At 43.1% G+C, this 22729-nt stretch overlaps 2 protein-coding genes across 2 annotated transcripts; one reads left to right on the top strand and one right to left on the bottom strand.

The window, feature by feature from the left end:
* The first annotated feature begins 1920 nt into the window (after positions 1–1920).
* On the top strand, positions 1921–10478 carry LOC119740325 (proton-coupled folate transporter-like). The gene is made up of 6 exons (XM_038215589.1): positions 1921–2188; positions 5527–6488; positions 7514–7645; positions 7878–7961; positions 9175–9331; positions 10227–10478. The coding sequence occupies exons 2-6, from the start codon at positions 5528–5530 to the stop codon at positions 10321–10323; spliced, it is 1431 nt and encodes a 476-aa protein (XP_038071517.1). The 5' UTR covers positions 1921–2188; position 5527; the 3' UTR covers positions 10324–10478.
* A 2233-nt stretch (positions 10479–12711) lies between these two features.
* LOC119741484 (E2F-associated phosphoprotein-like) lies at positions 12712–19564 on the bottom strand. Its single transcript, XM_038217245.1, has 4 exons — positions 19379–19564; positions 15291–15469; positions 14180–14356; positions 12712–13960 (listed from the first exon to the last, which is right to left on the bottom strand). The coding sequence occupies exons 1-4, from the start codon at positions 19465–19467 to the stop codon at positions 13383–13385; spliced, it is 1023 nt and encodes a 340-aa protein (XP_038073173.1). The 5' UTR covers positions 19468–19564; the 3' UTR covers positions 12712–13382.
* Positions 19565–22729: the final 3165 nt, after the last annotated feature.

Below are 22729 nucleotides of genomic sequence, written 5' to 3'. Positions count from 1 at the left end.
ACTGACCCTCCAAGTTTCACATACTGCTTGGTATTTGGGTTTCGTAGTGTCGGCAATAACAGTAATGGCATTGATTCACACTCAATAAATAATGCAAATACAATATGCCCTTTTATAATATACCTTCAAGTGTTTCAACAATAAAAAAAACATATATATTGTTGATCATTCTGCAAGTTGGTTCCCGTGACAGTGTCCCGTGATGGATCGCGTGTTTGTAGTCGTATTAATTAAACATAGACTACGGACTCCAGTCCATCTTATTAGACCCCGGCTGGTTTGACCTCACCTGACAAAATAGCGACTATCGTGCACAACATCGAATCATGGAAAGACATGGCGAGATGGCATAAAGTACGTATAGCCATGTCATTTTTTTTCAACGTGTGAGTTTGTATTTGCCGTTATTCAGCTGTAAGTCTTTAGCATCGAATGTGCAAGCCGGGTTCAAATTTAATTTGTCCGAAAAGCGATTTATAAGACAATGCTTTCGAACAGACTGAGGCTGTAGACAGTATTCAGTGCTACGTGGTGCATGCATGCAGCAGTGCAAATAATTTACTAAAGGGTTTGGGTATCTGCGCCTACCTCATTTCCTCAAACGCACTCCTCACATCCCCACTGGCTGTACTGAATATAGGCCTACCTGTATGATTGACACCACACTAGAGCCATTCTCGTATCTTGAATCTTGTAGCTGGCCGACATGGCTGGGCACGCGTAGGCCATCGGGGTACGGGTCCCGGTTCGGAATGGGTGCGCATACGAACAACCAGAGCGAACGCGATCAAAGCTATGAGGGGCCATCCATGTCATTGAAGCACCCTCTTTATTCGTCAATAAAAGTGGTTGCGCGCAACCAAACAACCAATCATGATTCAAGAATAGCAGTTGCGCGTAAGTTAAACTGCAGTACCTATTGAGGGCGCGCTGTGTATGAGGGGCCATCCATGTCATTGAAGCACATACAAAGCCCGTGTGCTCTCGATGCAAGCAAGGTTCAGATCATACTGAATGTATTCTTCTGCCCTCAACGTTCACATTGTGCAAATGTTGCCAGAGCTGCTATAACGAAACCAGTCAAGAGTACATTGGAAATCGGTAGGAACTGCCGACGTTAAACCCACCCACCAGTGTACCACAGTGCCCAAAATTCATCGGAATGCATGTGAACAATCAATGAAACAAAACTAGCGAAACTAGTATAGCTGGTCCCAGACAAATAGTGTCCAGTTTATGGGCGAAGGTGAGACTTAATCAAGTCTAATTCATAAGTGTCATCAGTGAGTCAAAAAGAGTCATAGGTGCAAAGAGAACGCTATAGGCTGATGACCCTCTGGGACCAACGGAAATATCATGTAAAACTCGCTACATGAGATCGGTTTAATATTGTTATCTCTCTAAGCTTACCAGGCAATCAGAGACGAAAACTGAAGTATAAGCAAGAGTTAAAATCACCGCATCGAGAAGGGGCCGCAGGGCCGGGGGAGCTAGAAGAATAGGTTTTTTTGTTATGGGCTTGCAATCTGGCTGTCCATACACTCATGTTTTTGATGATCCAGCCGATGCAGGATTCATTCTGTTGTCGCTGAAAACGTCTGGAAATAAGACTATTATGTACTTACAAACAAGCTGTAGGTGCTAGTTAAAATAACACCGATTTCGGTCCATGCTAATTAAAGCAAAATCCCATGAAAACAGCCCTCCCCCGACCGCGTACAACTGTTTAATACCACGACGTCACTTTCGAGCTTTAGATAACAGTTGTTATTTTTAGAAAATAAAATAACAGACATAAAACAAAATCCCCCATTTTCGATCAGTATATCGCTGCAATCAACTGCAGATGAAGTACAAGTGTGCAATATGGGCAATATGGACTGTAGATAGATGGATAGATGTAAACATTATTATCTGTTATAATCAAGGTCATAGCGCATTCTCAGTCACGAGGACATGACAGTCACTGACATGTTGACCCCGAGTACACATCACTTCAAACGCAAAACGACATTGTCATGTGAAATTTGGACTCCCGTGAAATCTGGTCTACACCTAACATGGACTCTAAACCCTCGCACGTGACCATTTCATAATCCAGGCACTGGCAATGCAACCAATGATCCTGTATTTCATATAATCCACATTTCACACCACAGCGGACAAGAACTCATCTGTCGCTTGTTAGGTGAGTATGTTGGCTCTGTCAGTGGATTTTTACTGGAGAATTCCCAAATAAAGCCTAATTTCCATATCGAGGTGAGAAACGAAGAGACCAACGCAAACAAGACACAAACTGGAACGCAGACATATTATACGTGTTTCGTTGCGAAATTGATTCAGTGAGTCCGCTAAGCAACTGTTTTCTGCTTGTTTGCTACGGTCTCACGCCAGTCTGTTTGGTCCTCTGCTTTGAAGTGATATAGCACGGCGCTTTTAATTTGTACTCCTTGCATTGCAGCAGAATCTAAGTTTTTGCACTTTGTTTGGCCACGAACCGTGGTCCAGTGGCAATGTTTGGCAAAACAGAAGACCCTAAATTGTTTTGTTTTTTTGGCTTAATACCCCCAGGCAATAGTAAAGTAGTTTTAAAGTTTGTCACGAGACAATGTGGCCCATCAGGCCGGCGTTTTATCTCCGGTTTTAGTAGCATGACACAACAGAGAATAGTTCCCTCTAGACGAAATGCGATTCGATTGCAGTTGCTCCCCAATTAATGCCGGTATCCTTAAACTCCTGGGTGGAAGAGGCAAGTGAGGGTGAAGTGGCTTGCCCAAGGACACACATGTGGCCAGCAGTTGGATTCGAACCCCTGGCCGGCAATAACTCCAGAAATGCCGCTGGAACAAACTTTTGCCAAGGGGTGCTGGAATTTCTAAAGGACGTACAAAATTAATGCAAAAGCGGAGCGCAAAGCGCTTACGGCGTAGCTTAATTTGGAATGTAGATGCTCTGTGGTGCAATCTGAGGCGCTTCCTGGCCATTTTCATTTGACTTTTGTATCACAAGTTTTTTGAGATTATAAAGACATTTTATTTCATTATTTTGTTTAGAATATACTGTTGCTCTTTAAAACGTTTATTTTTACTGAAAAGTGGAGAACCCTGTATTTTTATCTCCATATTTTGGTTTTATTTAATTCTGGAAAAAGAATTGTATCATTATGCATGACATCGCATGTAAATATTATTGTTGCAAGGCAGCTTTCTTACATTTAGTAAATACCTTCGTGTATGTTTTGTTTTATTTTCCGAGCCCTTATGGCGTGGGCCACAGGGCCAGGGGACCGCCTTGAGGCCCCGGAAAATGTTGGATTCTGGATGCACTGTGATGAAAAATACTGAAGTATACTTCAGTAAGACCCAAAAGGATGTTTTTTGGTTCAAGTTAAAACAAAGGGTTCCACTGGAAGCGGATGAATTTCTGAAGCGGAAAAATATTTACATAGTTCTAACTCTCCAAACGATGTAGCTCTCGATATATTTGCAGTGTTATTTGTTTGTTACAGGGAATGGCATATATAAAAGACTAAAAGACCAAATGCATCTTTATGTTTATGATCGGTAGATGGCAAGTTTGGGGCTAGGCAAGGATTTATCGGTCTACTCAGTTTTTATGAGGAAAAACTTGCATGCAGAGGGTAAAACATGAATAGCTTTTTTATTAAAACGAAAGTACACTGAAATCGGCGTAAAAGCATGACTAGTTTCAATGACAGCCCGTCCGACTCCTATTAGGTTGGGGATGTGTGTGAACCTTGCTATTTGTTGATGTTGAGTACAGAATGCTAGCAACGTCAATGAAACTTTTAAATGAAAAGAAAAACCTTCAGGTGAAAGGTATGAACATTTGCCATATTGAAAGATCGAATGAAACAAATCCTGGCACCAATAATCAACTTTGCCACCATTGTCATGGCCGAGGATATTGCTTTCGGGTCAAAGCTTCCATCGTGGCGGAAATATCATAGGCATGTTATGATTTTAGATACCGTGAGCGAAATATCGATTCTGCACTGCCTGAACATATATTTAGAAATACCTCCTCTTGATATTTTACAGTGTTTGTGCAAGACGTTCGAAGCACCGCGCTTAATTAGCCGCGGCAAAACTAGAAACGAACAAAACGAAGGAGATATTTGTAGAGCAAGCATAATGTATAGCGTCGTAGAACACTGCTGGCTGGACCACATTTTTGCCCGGGTGTAGGGGGTGCTGAAGCATATTCCAGCACCCCAATCCAAAAAGTTGGGGGTGCTGCAGCACCCACAGCATCCCCCGTTCCCGCGGGCTTGGGCCTGAGCGAGCAACGAAGGGTCCGTGATAAGTACATGTAGGACTCTTTCTGCTCTCTCTCCTTTAAATGTGTGCCTTGTGTGGTATTATGAAATATAAAACGCTAAAAGGCACTGGATTTCATAGGAGCCCAAATTTCATGTGACACTGAACATTTGTTTAAGACCATCCAGCCGGTCTTTAACATCCATTTTAAGACCGGTCACGTGACGGGCTCTCGACCAATAGTAAATTGTTTTAGGTATTTATGAATCTATAATAATACCGTTGATTATCTTCGATGTACACAATGGACCAGTCAGTTGCCGTGTCACGCGTAGCTGCTCTATATGATTTTCTCGTCCACACAACTGACAGCAACGCGAGGCCAGCGAACGATGGCCGTAAAAAGGGCTTCAGAAAATTCGCAATTTTCATGGCAAACTGAACCACAACCGATTCAAACAAACAAAGTTGTTTGAGGTAGTTAAAGACCTTCTTCGTACACCCATAAGGGTATTTCTTTCTCCAAAGAGGATTTCGATGCATTTTGACGATATCATTTCACGGACAAATCGACTAAAAATTAGGTCATGAAATTTCTGGGTGTTTTTACTGTTTTTACTGTTTTTCCTCTATCTACTGAGCCTTGCCGTTTCTTTCGGCCCTTTTTAAGAATCGAATGTACACCTAAAAACTATCGGCACGTGTTTCTCATGAAAATGAAGCGTATACTTTCCTCTATCTACTGAGCCTTGCCGTTTCTTTCGGCCCCTTTTAAGAATCGAATGTACACCTAAAAACTATCGGCCCTCGATTTTGATGATTAAAATATGATTTGGTTCGACAGGCCGTAACAACACTATATTTGTCAAAAGCGGTTATTTTTGGTATAAAAAAAAGCACACGACTTCAACTTTTCACTTATTTAGCCATCTTGGCCAAACAGTGCATGGATCCAGGCACTCTTCGTGTTTTCTGTAGTCTCGAATAAATCTCGTAAAATCTCGCGTACCCTTTTGGGCCATGCGTGCTTGACCTCAGGACAAGAAACTGAGGTCAAACAGGGCTGTGTACGTGACACGGCCACTGACTGGGGCCGTCTGAAAAAAAAATGGCTGTCTGAGTGCAAAGGTAGCAAACAGATCTTGTAGAGCGTAAAATGAGATCTCAATCCCTTACGATTATTATTTCATTATGTCACGAGTTAATACAAATTGTTTAAGTCCTATTATATTTTGCAACTTACTAGAATGGCCGATTTTCATGCATCTAAGGACTCCAGCAGTGCGTGGGCTGTAAATGCAACAGGTCGCGAGCGAGCAGCCTCTCGATGGGTAACGGTGGAGCCAGTCATCCTTGCAGCAATGCTAAGCATGACAAGCATCGCTCTAATCAAGCCACTCTACGTGAAGAGCAGAGTCTCTGGATGGTACAACTCCACCAAGGAGGAGAATTACACGTGTGGTGAGCATGAGGAAAATGCTGCCGCTGACCATGTGCAGTCAGAGGCCTCCGTGTGGCTACTGTACATGAGCCTAGCGTCTGGTATTCCTTCGATGGTATCTACCATCATCTTGTGCACCATGAGTGACAGACTCGGCAGGAAAATGGCCATGGTTCTCTCCCTCTTGGGCTTCACCGCCCAAGCGGCTATGACCTTTGTCACAGTGCTCTTCCAACTCCCTCTGGCCGTTCTCCTGGTAGGGGAGTTCTTACAGGGCCTGACCGGTGGGTTTGGACTCCTCTTTGCTGCTTCCATCTCATACCTGGCCGACGCGACATCGCTGAAGCAGAGAACAATGAGGATCGTTATAGCTGAAACGACCTCCCTACTGGTAACTGCAGTCAATGAAATAGTCGAGGGTCTTCTCATCAAGTCATACGGTTTCATTCCCGTGGCATCAGTTGCCCTGGGATCGTGCGTAGTCGGTTTGATCTACGTCACCGTACCGCCCTTTCTTATAGAGACGGTTGACACGAGAAAATTTGAGCGCCAGGAGTTCCTGGAGGTTTGGAAAAACATGAAGAGCTTCCTACAGAGTGGCAAGCGTTGGCATATGCTGCTCCTGTCTTGCGTCATTTTTATATCGATGAGCCAGATCACCGGGTACTTCTCGATCCTTGTGCTGTACGGTACGGGCGAGCCGTTCTGCTGGCAAGGCTTGATGGCTGGGGTCGTGACTGCAGTCGGTTTTTTGTGTGTGGCAATCGGTGAGTATACAACATGAGACTTGGGATTAGGAGCTGTCGATAAAGTGAACTTCTTAGGCCAAAAAAAAGTCTCCGGTTTCTGGTATGGAGCTTGCCCAAAAAGTGGTGCGGCGACGCGGCTTTTTTTTTTTTTTACCTGACTTTTTTGCTTCAAATGTCGGCTGATGACTGCAAACGGTGCCCGACTAAACTTAGCGCAAAATGTACGGGAGTCCAGAGAGTCCACATAAAGCTTATTCTCGATCATACCCCCATCTAAAAACACATTTAAACTGTGCTGCAGCAGAATTCCAGTCAAACCAGTAGTTTGGCGGTTTTGAGACATCATGTTTTATTGAAAAAAAAACTTTTTCATTTTGCCGACGCGCATGGTTACGGCAACGCGCGCGCATACCAGAAACCGGAGACTTTTTTTTTGGCCTTAGCAACCTTCCGCCATTACTCCAGTCCAGCCCATCCCACTCCGGTCCCTGCAAGATTGATTGAGGGGCCGGGGCTGCATGTGGCTGACAAACTTTATCCATTTGGAGTGATTTTTAAGCTGCTTATTTTTACATATAAAGTAACAAGGCGAAAGTCGTTCACTCTTTGTTTTGCATTGTGTGGTTTCACCCTTTTTCCTGTCTGAAGATTCCGCCAAATAGCATTCCGCCAGATACATACTCGTCACAATGTGCATTCAAACCTTACCCCCGGGTTAATCTTATTGTTTTTAGCTGCGGGATAACAGCTCAACAAAATCATCATGTCTCTCCAATAGTTAGTAACAAACGTTGAAATTGTCTATTGCCCCTACATATTTTGACCGATTTCAATCAAACTTCGTCAAAATGACCAAACATCACGAACGTGTCACATGACCAAACCGGGGTCAAAGGTCATCATGGGGTCACTGGGGTCAAAAACCTGATTTTTTTAACACGACTTTGTTGGCCCACAGCATATTTCCGATCGAGCTTGTTTTTGTTTGTATAGCAATTAAGATTATAACGTTCGTTGGGGGTTTCCCCCTTTGGTTTTGACAGGAACTGCAGTCGGCACCAAAGTTTTGTCGCTGTGTATTGGAGAGTATTGGCTGATGCAGATAGGCTCTCTCAGCATGTTCCTTGTGTTTCTCATCACGGGCTTGGCTCAGTCTACTACCATAATCCTTGTTGGTACGTATTGCAGTGCTGGATTTGTTTCTGTTCTGAATTTGCATTCATACCTAACAGCGTTACCTTACATGCAGCCGATAAAGACGATTGATACGCGGCATTTGGTCCTCCGAATACGTTATGCATGTTTAACCCCAAGGGTTTAACGTTGATCATGATTTTACCCCCAACACGGTACGTGTATAAAGCACCGATAATTATGTTAAGCCTTTGCTTGTCTTCCTCGTTTCAGCGGCCGCAATTGGATGTTTGCGAGCGATGCCCGCACCTGTGGCTCGGTCAGTGATCTCGAAAATCACGCTCCCAGATGAAATAGGTAGGCATATGAAGCTGAAACGGGGGTTCGTTGACAGGTGTTAATTGGACGTGAGAAATACGCCTGGAGTTTCAGACTGGCGTTCCAAAATCGTTACCTGCAAAATTCGACGTTTGAAACAATTAAAGGGAATGTACAACAATTGGATTTTGCTGCAAATTTCAGAAATAAATGGATTTGGGGGATTAGTATGTTTTAGCAAATGTCGTTAAACTGAATTGTTTCACGTTTTGGGCTTGTATATGCTGGAAAAACCAAGAACACCAATCATGTTCTTGTAGTCTGGTTCCCTGACCCCACTGACGATGAAATGGAGCAAAATCATAGACTTTGGGAATTGTAAGGTCAGAGTATCAATTTGACTTGCTTGTACCCGTTCACATGTGTGAAATCAATTCGGCAAGGAAAATGTGGAATAAAAACGGAGCAGATTTTGAAAATAGCCAGATTTCTCCAACGCTGGTCATCCGACCAGCGTTAGAAAAAATACAAGGTTTCTTGAAAATGTCAGCACACCAGGAGCCACAATTTTACAGGATGCTTTAGACTGTCAATTCCCTAACAATGCAGTAAGGTATTTCGTGATAATTGAATCATTTCGTTTTTTGATGTTTGCAAATGTTGTATCTTCCCTTTAAGAGCGACTCCATCAACAAATTGACTCTTGCAGTCGGTTTGGAAGAACGACTTCCGAGCATCATGATTTCAGAGTATTGATAACCCAATGCAAATTGTTCATAAAAATGTCACTTTTGCCTCGCCCCATTTTTCTAGGTATCTTCCCAATTTGATAGCCATCTGGCACATCGTATCACTTTTTGCAGTAGTCTACAATGCATGATGCATTAGGGATGTAGATGATGACTTTCTTTGCCATCCCGTGGTTGGCACTTTTTGCTAACCACGGGTTGGCAAACTATGAAAGGTCAACTTTGCAAAAATCAAAAATAGTCATTGTTTCAAAACATTATCATTGGATTGTTAAAAATGAAAAGAACAAAAAAAAAAACAGTGCCAAACAAGGGTACCAAATACTTAACTTGCCTAGGCCTATTCCTTTACATAATGATGGTGTTAATACGCATTCTTTGGCAAAATTTGTTACCAACCACGTCTTTATATTCTACCCACTTGGCAGCCCATACAAAATGGCGCTCAATGTTTACAAACGAAAGAAAGGTCTATTGACGATCCATTATGGCTGTCATTTTAGGAGCGGCATTTGCGATAGTCGGATGCTTGGAGAGTCTTTCCACCTTCGTGTCAGGCCTGTTGGCGCATGGACTGTACTCAGCTACGGTGACCGTGATGCCGGCCCTTACCTTCTACATCTACGCTGGCGTCACCATAGTTCCGGCTGGGCTTGTGATGTAAGAACTGGCCATTAAATTTAGGAGTCCAGATTTGTTTTCCCCACAGGTGACATCAAGAAAAGAGAACATTATTATACAGACGGGAAGTGTATAACCAACGTATAATTACTTGGGACGCTGGCAGATCTTCCTTCTTTGACAACATCCCTCAGAGAACCAGTGTTCTGAAGTTTCGATAGAATCACTACATGACACTTAGGTCCTCGGACTCTTTCTTGGACTTTCCCTTAACTTAAAATATCACGATAAACTTGGAGAAGACAAAATAGTCGATGAGAAATGCGCGTATACATGTAGGTGGATTTTAAACCAGCGATCTTGCGATCCACAGTTCATCCTTCTATCCACTAGGCTATACTTTGACATGCTTGACGTCAGATGTTCTTTAAAATGTTGACTTGTTGACACATAATAACAAACGTCATTGTTCTTTCCTCGTGAATAAACATAAGTTTTCAATCGAGAATACTGAACGCTGGTTCTCTGAGAGACATTCTCAAAGAAGAAGGAAATAATGACGGGCGGGGAGCAGAGAAGTAAAGTCCTCAAAAGGACGGGGCTGAAACTAGGCGGCGCTGATCATAGCAGAACATTTCTTTTTGGTGATTTCTTTCCCCTATTAGTATGAGAGAGAAAGGGTATATTGTCGGGGTGGTTGGGTTAAACCCCTCAAACCCTTCATATTGTTGTATGTAACTCTTCAACTCTCTCCTTTTTTTAAATACTGTACATAAAGCATAAAAATCACTGCTAATCATCACTGCATATAGAAGGATATCTGTATGTATTTACATGCCACAAAATACACCAAGAGAAATAAGAAGAAACATCAACTTAATGCTTCACATAAGTATTTGAGTGTGTTAATTGTGTTCTTTCGCATCATCAACAGGGCAATGCAGATAGTCTGGCCACAGAAGAAAAAGTACACCCAACTTGAAGGGGATGTTCAGACAAGCATCAATGCAGATACGGAGGCTGTGTCCTAAAGGAGCATCGTTGTCTATGGCTATGCTTTGTAGCCAGCCGATGGCAAAACAAAAGCCGTAGCCACAAAATATATCGGAAAAGACCTAAGGCCAAAACAAAAAGTCTCCGGTTTCTGGTATGCGCGCGTGTCGCCGTTGCCATGCGCGTCGGCAAAATGAAAAAAAAAATTTAAATGAAATATGATGTCTCAAAACCGCCAAACTCACTGGTTTGACTGGAATTCTGCTGCTGCACAATAATATTTTAACGTGTTTTTAGATTGGGTTAGTCGAGATTCGAGAATAAGCTTTATGTGGCCTCTCTGTACTCCCATATATTTGCACTAAGTTTAGTCGGGGACCATTTACAGTCATCAGCCGACATTTGAAGCAAAAAAATCAGGTAAAAAAAAAAAGCACTTTTTGGGCACTCTCCATACCAGAAACCGGAGACTTATTTTTTTTGGCCTAATGTGATATTGCACACACAAAAATGATCAGGACTTAATTAGGCTATCACAACGCATTTCCCCCACGGCGGTGTGAAACACGCCATGGGCTTGAGCTGCTTATGTGGGTGGATGGGTGGTTAGGTGGATGGGTGGGTAGGTGGATGGGTGGGCAGGTGGGTGGGTGGGTTGGTTGGGGTACATTTTACGGTTCCGTGCCACGCCTGTACAAAAGCCAGTGAGTTTCTATGGAATACCTGCAGCTGTGCGACACAGATGCGCATGCGTCTAAGATCACGCCCCATCGCATGGCAAAATTCGCAGGTTGTACGGTTCGTGGGTTGTACCACTTGGTAGTTGTTTCTGTAACACTTTTTAACAGTATTATGTCCTTAAATCGTTCGCAATAAACTGTAAATAGATGTATATATTATATGCACTTTTAATTCTCTCACTGAAATGTCCACTTCAAAACTTTAAAATGTGTGCATAAGAGGAAAATAACAGTCGAAGGATTCTTGTGAAATTTCATTTCAAATGAAATGAAATGAAATGAAATGAAATGAAATGAAACTGTTTCGTGTTAATCGCTACCTTTCTATTGACATGCAGCGGTAGACTGCGACCGGTGGTTGCACAAACAAACAGATAGCCTTCATATTTCACCAGGCTATCAAATTTTATAATGATGCCTTTGGCTTTACAAGATAATTTTGATTAAGTTTTACTTATTGGCTATAAAGGTGGACTGGGTTTGACAGTTTTTGCATAATTTTCAACTTACAGGTACATGTATCTACCGGTTTTTCTTTTGGGGAATGGGTTTTACAATTCATACATTTTATTTCTTACAGCGTTCTGTTGTTATATTTTGATTGTGATTAGGCCTATGCAATTACTGCGTGTATTGTAGTGTAAATTTGTAATATCCTTATACATGTAGTGGAGCGGCTAAGGGACAGAATTATTGTCCACTTTTGTGATTAAGGGAATAAATGTGTGCTCCGGAGGTTTTTATCACTCTGTTTAATACCACTTAGAGTCTGGGTGCTGATAATTACCCGAGCCGGAGGCGAGGGTAATTATCAGCACCCAGACTCTAAGTGGTATTAAACAGAGTGATAAATACCGACGGAGTACATATTTATTCCCATTCATAAATACCTTTTCGGTTAAAAAAAATCATATAATTCGTTCAAAACATCCCGATTCTGTTCAACAAATTCACTTTATGCTTTTTGAATCATCCCTCCTGCAAAATAATGGAGTGTTCAGCTGGCGAGTAAGATGAAAACAACCCTTTTATGGAGATTGACGCGCGCGTATCATGTTCTATGCGATGTCGCGCAGAACGCACCTGGCGCGTTGCGTTTTGAATTTAGAACTATAAAATTCTAACTCCCTGGTAGTGTTGCGCATGCCTACGTGAGGATTGTGAACGTTCAACCAATGAAACGATAAGAGGCACTGGATTTAAGGAGTCCACATTTTATTGTGACACTGGAAAAGTGTTTAAGACCAGCTAGCCATGTCTTTATCATCCGTTTAATACCGGCCACGTGACGGGCTCTCGACCAATAGGAATGGCTAAACTGTCTGAGGTATTTATGAATGAAGCATGAAACTTGACATGTCAGGTCTTCACGCCATTACAAAAAAGACATCTGCACTAGAAAGCAAGAGGTCGTGGGTTCAAGTCCCTGGCCACCCGAGTGATTTTGTCCAACTTTCACTCGGGAAGTAACACACCGAGTATACAGGTTTTTTTTTATACATGTACGTTGGTGAAGGACAAAACCAAATTTGATTCATTTATGTCTAGTCAAAACCAACACTACCAAATATGTTATAACCTTGGCAACAGTTGAGCTCAAGGCAATACACCAACTCTTATCATTAAGTATTAATGGAGCTTATTGGTCTTGGATTTAACAAAGAAAATTGTCGCCCAACAGCCAGAAAGTGTTACATATGGAGCCTCCTGTTTATTTTGGGCAATGTTAGTGACTGTACGAAATACATGTACACTTACACCTCATTTATGTTGTGCAACATTTCACACTCGCATTTACATGTACTGACTACTATGATGTATTTAAACTGACTATTCGTGATTGTCAAAAAGCCTCTTATTACCCATTTCATCAAGGTTGATGCCAGAAATTCACAGCTTTGTTTTTGATGTAAAAGAAATGCTACTTTAACGTCATCATAATTTGAGAGTTGCTACCATTATTTCTCTGACCTCTATGAAATCATACGCAAACAGCCGTTGAGCTGTGATTATCCTCGTCCAATTGGTGGCATAATTCCTATGTAAGCTCGAGTTCAGTTTGGCATTGTTTCATAAAATCAGCTGCTTGTCATATCCCACACAGGCTTCGGTTCCTACCCTATTCCCTTCAGACCTTTGAAGGCAACATGCTGATTCTTGAATAATCTTTAAGCAAGAAGCCTTCCATGGTTGACAAAACCCAAAAGCCTCAATAAACTACACTGCTCAGGTCAACAGGGTACAACAGAATTGATTTCCCATTGGATCCTGCAAGGGTTTAAAGACAGTGTTTTTGGTCAGTTTTCACTTTACACCAGGACATAGGAAATCTCTCAGGAACACCACAGGACACAGCTTCATGATAAACTGGTAAGCACATTGAAGAAATGAAAAACCTCATCGTTGTCATACACGGCTACCTCCGTGTTGCATTTACTGCACCGCACTGGATGGAAGTACTCTTTCTGATTGGTCTCTGATAATGACGACGATGCCCCTGCCTCCCCGGTTTCATCAACTCTATCCAGCTGCATCTTGCGTTGTTTCTTCCGCCACTTTTTACGCCCTGCCTTCTGCGGGACGGTGTAGGTCAGACGTTCTGACCGGACGATGCTACAGTTCAGCACAAACATGGCTCGGTACTGGTGCGTGTACAGCTCATGTCGCTGGCAGTCCAGGCAGAGTGTGGTCAGGCAGGCCGGGCAGTTCAAGACCGCATCGCTCTTGGGGATGCCAGCCTCCTTACTTGCACCCTCACCATCCTCCGAACCACCCTGATCACTTGTCTGCGAACCTGATGACCCCTGGGTGGAATGGCTAGGGTAGTAACGCCCTCGCTGCCTGTCGACCCATTCCTGATTCTTGTCATCGATCTCCGGATCGTACAGCAACTCATCGTTCGTGAAGACTCGGTGCTTTCCTGGAGATTGTTTGCCTGTAGAAGAACATGTACTTAGGTTTGATGACTGACAGTAAGTGGTCATGTGTTAATAACATGTACTCTTTAACAAATACAAGGAAACAGCTACAGGTAGCCGATGAGTTTCATCGCCTCAGCTTAAGGAATCATCCGAGTTCCTTTCATTCAAATCTAGTAGACAATGTGCAACGAAGTTGCAAGCCTAATTGAACAGCACAAATATATCATTCTTACTCTTTTGTGATGAACCGGCTTCGGATTCACTTGCTTCAGGAGCCTCTTGAGTCTCATCATCATCAGAATCGAAGTAAATATCGTTGTAGAAGTCATCTGCGATGTGACTCTCAGGATTGGATGGTTTGCCATTTGACGCGGTACTACCTGATGCTTGCTCAGATGCTGCACTGTCAGCTAAGAAACAAGACAAAACTAAGATTTGAAATCCGTAGGAAGAATACACATTTTAATACCTGAGTCACACAAGCTACTTTACATGTAGGCTACATGTATTTAATGGTGGACCAAGCTACAAGATGTAAAACTTCAAGTTCTCTTTGGATAACAGAGGCAAATCAGTTGATGTAGCTTGTCCAAAGTAACAACCTGCATGATACCCTGGGAATTAAAACAAAAATGAAAATCGATTTTTGCCAAAAAGTTAATCAGCAATCCATCCATTGATGCCATAGCAGCAAGGATGACAAGTGATTCAGAACTGTAAATGACACCTTTCAGACTGGCATTCTGGAGCCCTGCTGGACCACATACTATAAGGAGCCACTGAGTTTGACCCAACAAGTTTAGTTTCAGATGTACTTCATGTACCTATTAAGTTATTTTCCTGAGAATGGAGTTTGAAGTAATTCCCAACTGTTTTAAAAGTCAAACTTGTCAAATACTTAGATTGAATCTTCAGAATGATCTGATTAACCCTAACCCTCCTCAATCCTCCAAACTCCTCCCCGCAGATTTGGAGGAGTTTGGAGGATGGAGGATGAATGGTGTTGAAGCACATGAGGATTTTGGAGGATTGAGGATGAGTAGTGTTAGGAGAGGATTTTGGGGGATTGATGAATGCATTTTGAGAGGCAGGACTGTCGGACGATTTTGAAGGATCGAGATGCTGGGTGTCCTTCATTTGAACATAAGTGCATCGTTTTGGAGGATTATGGAGGATTGACGATGGCTTCTAGCAAAAAGGGCCTAGGGGGTTAGGGTTTTTGTATAATCCCAACACTGGAATGCTAATGAGGAAATGGTGTAACCGGACAATTGAGCAATCACAAGCCCAACATGCAGCACAACAAACAAACAGACACACAGAAACTCTAAACAACCAACCAACCTGCTGAGGCAAACTGCTGCTCATGCTGTCTCATTGTCTCCTCTAATTCCTTCTCCATTTCCTTCTCAAATTCATCCTCACTGGAGGACATCTCCAGGCTGCCGCGACTTAGGCTGCGTGTCAGCCGCCGCTTCTGCTGCTGTGTGCCATGTAAGAGAATGTCCAGCTCATCATCAGAACTTAACACACAAAAAAATTAACAAATATGCAGTACATAAAAACAAGAACACAATAAGAAAGCACATTTTAAAACACACTTTTTTGTGCCTATTTTACTCTTAAACTTTCTCGAAACAAATTGTTTATCGGTTTTAGATGGGTGCAGGGTTAATTTCTCATATCTTGCAGTTCCTGTCCAATTATTATGGGATGTCAAAGTTTGGATGCACCGAACTAGTTGGCGTTAATATCAAACAGGGTTGTGTCATGGAAAGATTGGCATTAATTTCCATGTTCCCACACAGGAGATGAATGCACACAATCCTATGGGGGACATGGTAACCGAATCTGCATTTTGAAATTTGTTTTTCTAATCAAAAAGAAGATGGGAACTTTTGTTTGCACAAAAGTTGGAACTTTTGTTTGCACAAAAGTTGGAGCATACAAAATATCTGAACCATCTTGACCATGATGCGTTAACAAACTCCAAAAGTCTATGGGGAGTCAAGAAAATCACCATTTCACGAAAAAATATTTCCTAACAAAATTGGAAAAGTTTCTCAGTCCCAGACTCATGCCTTTTCAACATGTTTGCAATGACTGACCTTTATTGAGATGATGCAAAAGAAAGTGGTGTCAGGTTGCAACATTCTTTCCAATCCAAATTTTGCATTTACAGGATTTACCTCAAAACTTTCTTTGATTTCGTTGGTACCGGTGTCACATGAAAATCGGACCCGTATGAAAATCGGACTCTTTTTCCCTTTTATTGGTTAAACCCTCTCACATGACCGGTCCCTCTCTTAATTATCTATGCATGAGCATGTGCAATACCAACAATGAGTCCGTATTTCATAAAAACCTAAATTCATGCTACATGTACACCGGCTATGATTTTGCATGTGTAGCAAACTATTTATCTCTCATAAATTAAATCAGGAATCATGATGTGCACACGGGCAGTTGAAATATTGGAAAATCGGTACAGAAATTGCAATTTCTACCGCAAAACACCGCTTTAAATTTATAACAACAAAAATAGGACTAATAAAGCGGGGCTGTAGCTTCTCAATCACCTCGCATTGATTACTAGTACTACGGCGATCGTGTAGTTACAGGACCGGTTCCTGAAGAGAACAAAATCCACTTTTAATTTATTTGATTTTAATACCAAACTACAAATGTAGTTGACGACATTAAGAACTTGCAGGTATGTCACAGATTAGTCCGAGTAACTTGGACCCAACTTATCCATTCCCTTTTTAACATTCGAACATGGTCTGGCGATAGTAGGGTCCAAGTAGATCCGCATATGCTGAGCAACATAATGCTCACATTGACCCCAAAACCCGACATTGCCCAACAAAAACATCAGATTTCACCCTGAAAACGGCCTCCAAATTACTAGATACGCCACCTGAGGTACAAGTAGACATCGATGATTAAGATGGTTGTACTGACAGACTGAAGTTTACTTACGATCCGGATGAAAAGTTAAATTTCCCGTTCAATTCTGAGAGCTCCCCTCGCGATCGTGAACACGTTAAATTTCCGACTGGTGTTTGAACAATGCGATGTGGCGTGCCCAGCATTCCTTCAATGGTCCAGGTATCCCGATTCCGATTCCGTTACCAAGCGTGATGCATCGATTATGATAATGAGTAGACCGGATCTCGTTTGTAAACACACGTGCTTTTCGAACGATGATAGGCAGTCAGGAACTGGGACAGCTATCAGCGGAAACCAGTTCAAGCTAGTTCCCAACTCCCTATCATCGTTCGAAATTGCGAGGGGAGCTCTCGGAATTGAACGGAAATTTCACTTTTCATCCGGATCGTAAGTAAACTTCAGTACAACCATCTTAATCATCGATGTCCAAATTACTACATACGCCACCTGAGGTGGCGTATCTAGTAGTTTGGAGGCTGTTTTCAGGGTGAAATCTGATGTTTTTGTTGGGCAATGTCGGGTTTTTGGGTCAATGTTAGCGTTGTGTCGCTCGGAAATATGCGGATCTTCTTGGACCCTACTATCACTAGACCATGTCCGAATGTTAAAAAGGCGATAAGTTGGGTCCAAGCTACTCGGACTAGTCATAGAGGGCAGGGTTTCTAATTTTTGAGGGAAATTTGGGTGTAAAATGACGATGACAACAACAAAACGCAGCACATAAATAAGTATGGAGAACAAGTGATGTACTATGAACACCAAAGGCACTCTGAATTGTACGGCATGCACCAACCATTAACTGTGTACAAAATCGTCTACCCCAAGCCCAACATGCCCAAGAAACTGTTCGAAATTACCAAACTGGTGTCATTACTCATTAGAATTGAGAGAGAAGTCTGCTTTAGGTTGAAAAGGTACTTTTTTAATGATAAAAAAATACCTCTACTCTTTAATATTTGATCGAAACCACAGAGGAGACGGCAAACCTTTAGCAAATGTTAACTTGCCAGATATGCACTGAACATGTACAGTTACTGTTTTTTTGTACTTAAAGACATTTTCCGGTGACAAATTTTTAGTCTGGCTCCATGCCAACATTATCGTTGTAACTTCGTATTCACAAGATGGGAATCAGACCATTTTACAATTTCAGACTTTATTTCCCATTAAAAAAAATCCTCCAGAACCACAAATCTGAAAAAGAAAATGTAGGCCTAATCTCTGCAATAAAATGTTTGAGACATGTTAAAATAATAGGCCTAAAAGATAAATATTCTTATTTTTGGGATGGGGGAAAAAACCTTCAAAAAATTTGCCAGCATGCAGCGGGGATCGAACCCGGATCTGGAGCAACTATAGAATGCAGGGCCACGCCGAAGCAAGGTTTTTTATTTTGCCTGGAGGCGTGGATGGAATAGGAGTAATAGATATGCAAACCTGCAAAAAAGTGCTAAGTACAGCGAAGGAATGCACTGCACTTGTCTTCAAAGCTTCTCATGAAGGATCGGAAGGGAGGGCGTGCTTGTAAATGTGTTGGGGGCACTGTCTGGAGCGGCGGAGGCGCGGAGTCTTGGAGTCGCAGAATCGCGGAGACGCGGGGCACTGGAGTGGCGGAGGCGCGGAGTCGCGGAGTCGCGTACCGATAGAGGGCGCAATTCTCGGCGGAATCTTTTTGAGAACGAAGCATCCATATCCATTTTAATTGGGCGGGCCAATTAGGAAGGGGGGGGGAGGGCGACGGGGCACTGTCTGGAGTCGCGGAGGCGCGGAGTCGGGGAGTCGCAGAGTCACTTTAATTGGGCGGGCCAATTAGGAAGGGGGGGGGCGACGGGGCACTGTCTGGAGTCGCGGAGGCGCGGAGTCGGGGAGTCGCAGAGTCACTTTAATCGGGCGGGCCAATTAGGAAGGGGGGAGGGCGACGGGGCACTGTCTGGAGTCGCGGAGGCGCGGAGTCGCAGAGTCGCTTTAATTGGGCGCGCAAATTAGGAAGGGGGGGGGAGGGCGACGGGGCACTGTCTCTCAGTGGTGGAGGCGCGGAGTCGCGGAGTCGCAGAGACGCGCACCGATAGAGGGCGCAATTTTCTGCGGCTCCACGACTCCACGATCGATTTTCAGAGGTAGGTCGACTGCGGTTCCACGCCTCCACGCAGCCGTACGGAGGCGCGGATGTAGAGTAAAGTGGCCCTGCATTCTATAGTTGTACCCCGGATCTTCCCGCTCATGAGATCCGTTGCTTATCCACTAGGCCACAGGTGCTACACAACCGTTGGTGGTAATTTAATATATCTTATAATTCAGCCCTATCTTAGAGAGTACAGCGCCCTCTGTTGATAGGATTGCCGCCGGCAATATATCCAGTACACGATCGCCAGTTCAGTACACAGATTGACAATTGACTAATTGAGCTGTGCACACTTCATTGATTTCGAGTTGTACTTTGTACAACGTCAACAAGCTGAACTTGCAGAATAAATGCCTACCTGTCTCTTCCATGCATTTCTTGGTCACTGTCCTCTTCGATGTAGTCATACTGACAGAAACCTTTGGGTTGTTCAGTGAACACACTCATTTTGAAACGAGTTTCAACTCCAAAAACTATGAAGTATGATGAACACGTTAGTGACGTTACATGCACGTACGTAGCAATGTTACTGTTCGCGATGTGGCACCACTCTCCCGTTATTTCACTGCATGTCGACGTCAGGGATCAATGCCTTTGGTTGTAAAACATTAGACTGGTTTCCTGTCCAAATTATTTTCCATTTTAATTTTTGTGTACTGCATGAAAAAAAACCTGAATAATGTGAGTGAAATAATAAAGTAAAACACTTTCCACTATCCAGTATCATTTCGTTAAAATGTAGCGCCACCCTTTTAAAGTGCGGGGGATAAGTTAACTTATTACAAGCCTACCTACACATCCATGTCCGGCCCGATGCAGGTAAAGTAGTAAAACGTACAACAAAAGATATAAAACTATATTTAAAGTTATCGCCCAATATGTTAATACAGTTGACCGGGCGCGGTTCTAGAGCCAATATTTTTTGGGGGCTAGCAAGGTGAATCCAGATTTTTTTCAGGGAGGCGTGCTGAAATGTAGACCGGTTATTTTGTCCGGACATAAGGCCTCTGAAAATCAAAACGTGCGGGGGGGGGGGGGGGGGGGGGGGGGCTCGTGTCATATTTTCAATGGGGAGCGCTGATTAACTCCTACAATCAGGCACACTATATTAACTAAAAGTGTACGAATGCACCCTTCTCATTTAGGGGGAGACAGTTCTCATGTACGTGAAAGTCTTACATTTTGATAGTGCATTTTTTTAATGGTTTTTTTTGTTGCGGGGGGGGGGGGAGCTAGACAATTCTTTTTTTTGGGGGGGGGGGAAGGGGGCTAAAGCCGCACAAAATTCGCACAAAATCGCGGAAATTAGGGAGTTCTTCCAGCTAACTTGGAAACTCATACGGCTGTGCTTTTCTCCGGATGCCAAATTTCCAGGGGGGGGGGGCGATGGGTGGGGGGGGGAGGCGTGCACCCCTAGCTACGCGGCCGTTGGTGGCGGATCTAGCGTGTTTTAGGGGTTGCAAGCCCGGAACTCCCCCTCCCGCTGAACTGAATAATGCTATGATAATGATATACCAGTAAAAAGAGGCAATATTTAATGGAATGCTAATGCAGGAGAAAGCATCGTAGATTTCAAAACATTTCCCGAGCCATTCCCGCGAACCCCCTTAATAGAAGGGCCTATCTTCGGCTTGCTTTCGCTCCGCCCCCCCCCCCCCCGCGTTTATACTGAAAGCTAGATCCGCCCCCTGTACATGTAAAGTTAACCAGCCACTAAGCCTTGGGATCTTTAAAAGCATTCATTGTTTATTTATTAAATAGAGTACTCTTGCCTTTTAAAGGAAGGATAACCTACATTAAGCCGTTATTTATTGATGACTTACGAACTGATCCGTAAACGCACCGTCTTTTTTTTCTAAATTGATAGCTTTATGTAACATTAAAACCATAAAAGCAAATTGCTGGCTCAAAGCGTTTACAGAATCATAAAAGTTTCAAACATAAAGGGCATAATAACCATATTACCCGGATACGTCAGTTCGTTCAGAAAGAGACCGCACACGTATAGGTACGTACAGGTAGGACTCATAAAACTGCGTTCAGAGAAAACTAAACTCGTATGAGAACACAACGACTTTCTACCGAATGAGGCAAGTACACAACTGTAGTGTTGTAAGGGAGCTTTAAAATTAATTAAATTAGAGCCTGCGAAATTGTTTTGAAGACACTGATTGGATGGGTCTCCGCAGGTAATTTCCATGGGCTTTGTTTTGTTTGCGAAGGACGCGGCTACAATGTGGTCGAGCAGCAGGCATGAAAAAGCCGCCATATTACAAGGGCAGATCCTTAACACATTTTTTTTGGGGGGGGGGCGAACATTTATGACCACTTTAACTCTTTTTATGGTGGTGTACGCAGTAGCTGCCTTTTTTGCGACGTCATTAAACAAAATGGATTCGTGTTTTTGCTGTTGTTGTTGTTGTTATTGTTGTTGTTGTTTTGTTTGGGGGGGGGGGGGGGGCATGGCCCGCAGCTTTCCCCCGGATCCGCTGTTGCCCATGTATGACCACGGAGCACAGCCAGAGATCGTTCAAATGCCCCCCCCCCCCCTCCACCAGCGTCGCCACTGTGCATAAATTCAAAAGGGTGGGCCAACTTTTGGATTTAGTATTTATCTTTGCTTTTTTTTCATGTTGCACAGATGGAAAAGTGTACCAGTAGATATCCATCTTTGTTCCTCGTGATTGCGGCCATGGTGTGCACAGCTACTATTCTCTCAGGTAGGGACTCTCAATTTGTGCTTGCCCACCAAACTAATTTGGAAGGCAGTAGACTTTGAGTCCCAAGCTTTGGAGCTGTAATTACGGATTTCTAGGTACTAAACCGCTACAGAGTTTGGAGCAGAGAAGGACATGGCTTGTTCGTCTTCCCTGATTTTTAAATAGGGGAGGGTGTTTTTCCCCCGGACGACCATATTATTAGAAGAGACATTACACGAATAAAAACATTTCCAAGAAGCACCTAAATGGAGAAAATCACCAAAACTTGAGAAACACGACCTATTGTCAAAGGCATTTTCTTGACACTAGATCCTCAGACATGTGGCAGTGCGTGCTTTACAATAGATAATTGACACTACGAGTGAGATACAGTTGCGAAGAAAATGGCAGTTTGGTTCAGATAATTATAGGAGCGTCCTTTTAAGTCCTTTGAGGACTAATACCCCACCCCATCAAGCTGAACATACATAACAGACTGAACTTTAATCAGTTGTTTCATATGAACGGTGCACAGGTGTAATGACCCAGCCCGATGCGACTGAGTCAGCTATACCAAGCGATGCTTGCATCATGATGAGCATTGCAGGACAGAATGTCCGTCTGGTTCCTAAGCTCATCTCATTCCACATCTCGGGTATCAACGAATCGGCCCTGGCCGCCATACGAAATGCCAAGCACTATATCTGCGCCCTCCCAGGTGTGTTTTGTATTTCTTTTTTTTTAATTGAGAAGGTTTGTCAGCGATGGTTGGGTCGTTTCATACTTATGACAAGTGTAACAGATTCTGTGAGAGAGGTTCTTTTGAACCTCGCAAACTCACAAAAGAAAAGAGATAATTTTGTTACATGGTGTGCAACCATAAACTTCATATCTCACCGATATCCTGATGATCACCATGCAAACTTTTAAATCTTATCTTTCAATGTGTCATGACCAATCGGAGTTGTTCGGCCATTACGGTGCTCCACCGGCCAAATAGCCTAGTAATC

Source organism: Patiria miniata, unplaced genomic scaffold, assembly GCF_015706575.1.
Source record: "Patiria miniata isolate m_02_andy unplaced genomic scaffold, ASM1570657v1 HiC_scaffold_5, whole genome shotgun sequence".
In the NCBI taxonomy this organism is placed as follows: Eukaryota; Metazoa; Echinodermata; class Asteroidea; order Valvatida; family Asterinidae; genus Patiria; species Patiria miniata.
Note: the sequence above shows the minus strand (reverse complement) of the source record. Positions and strands in the feature narration are given on the sequence as shown.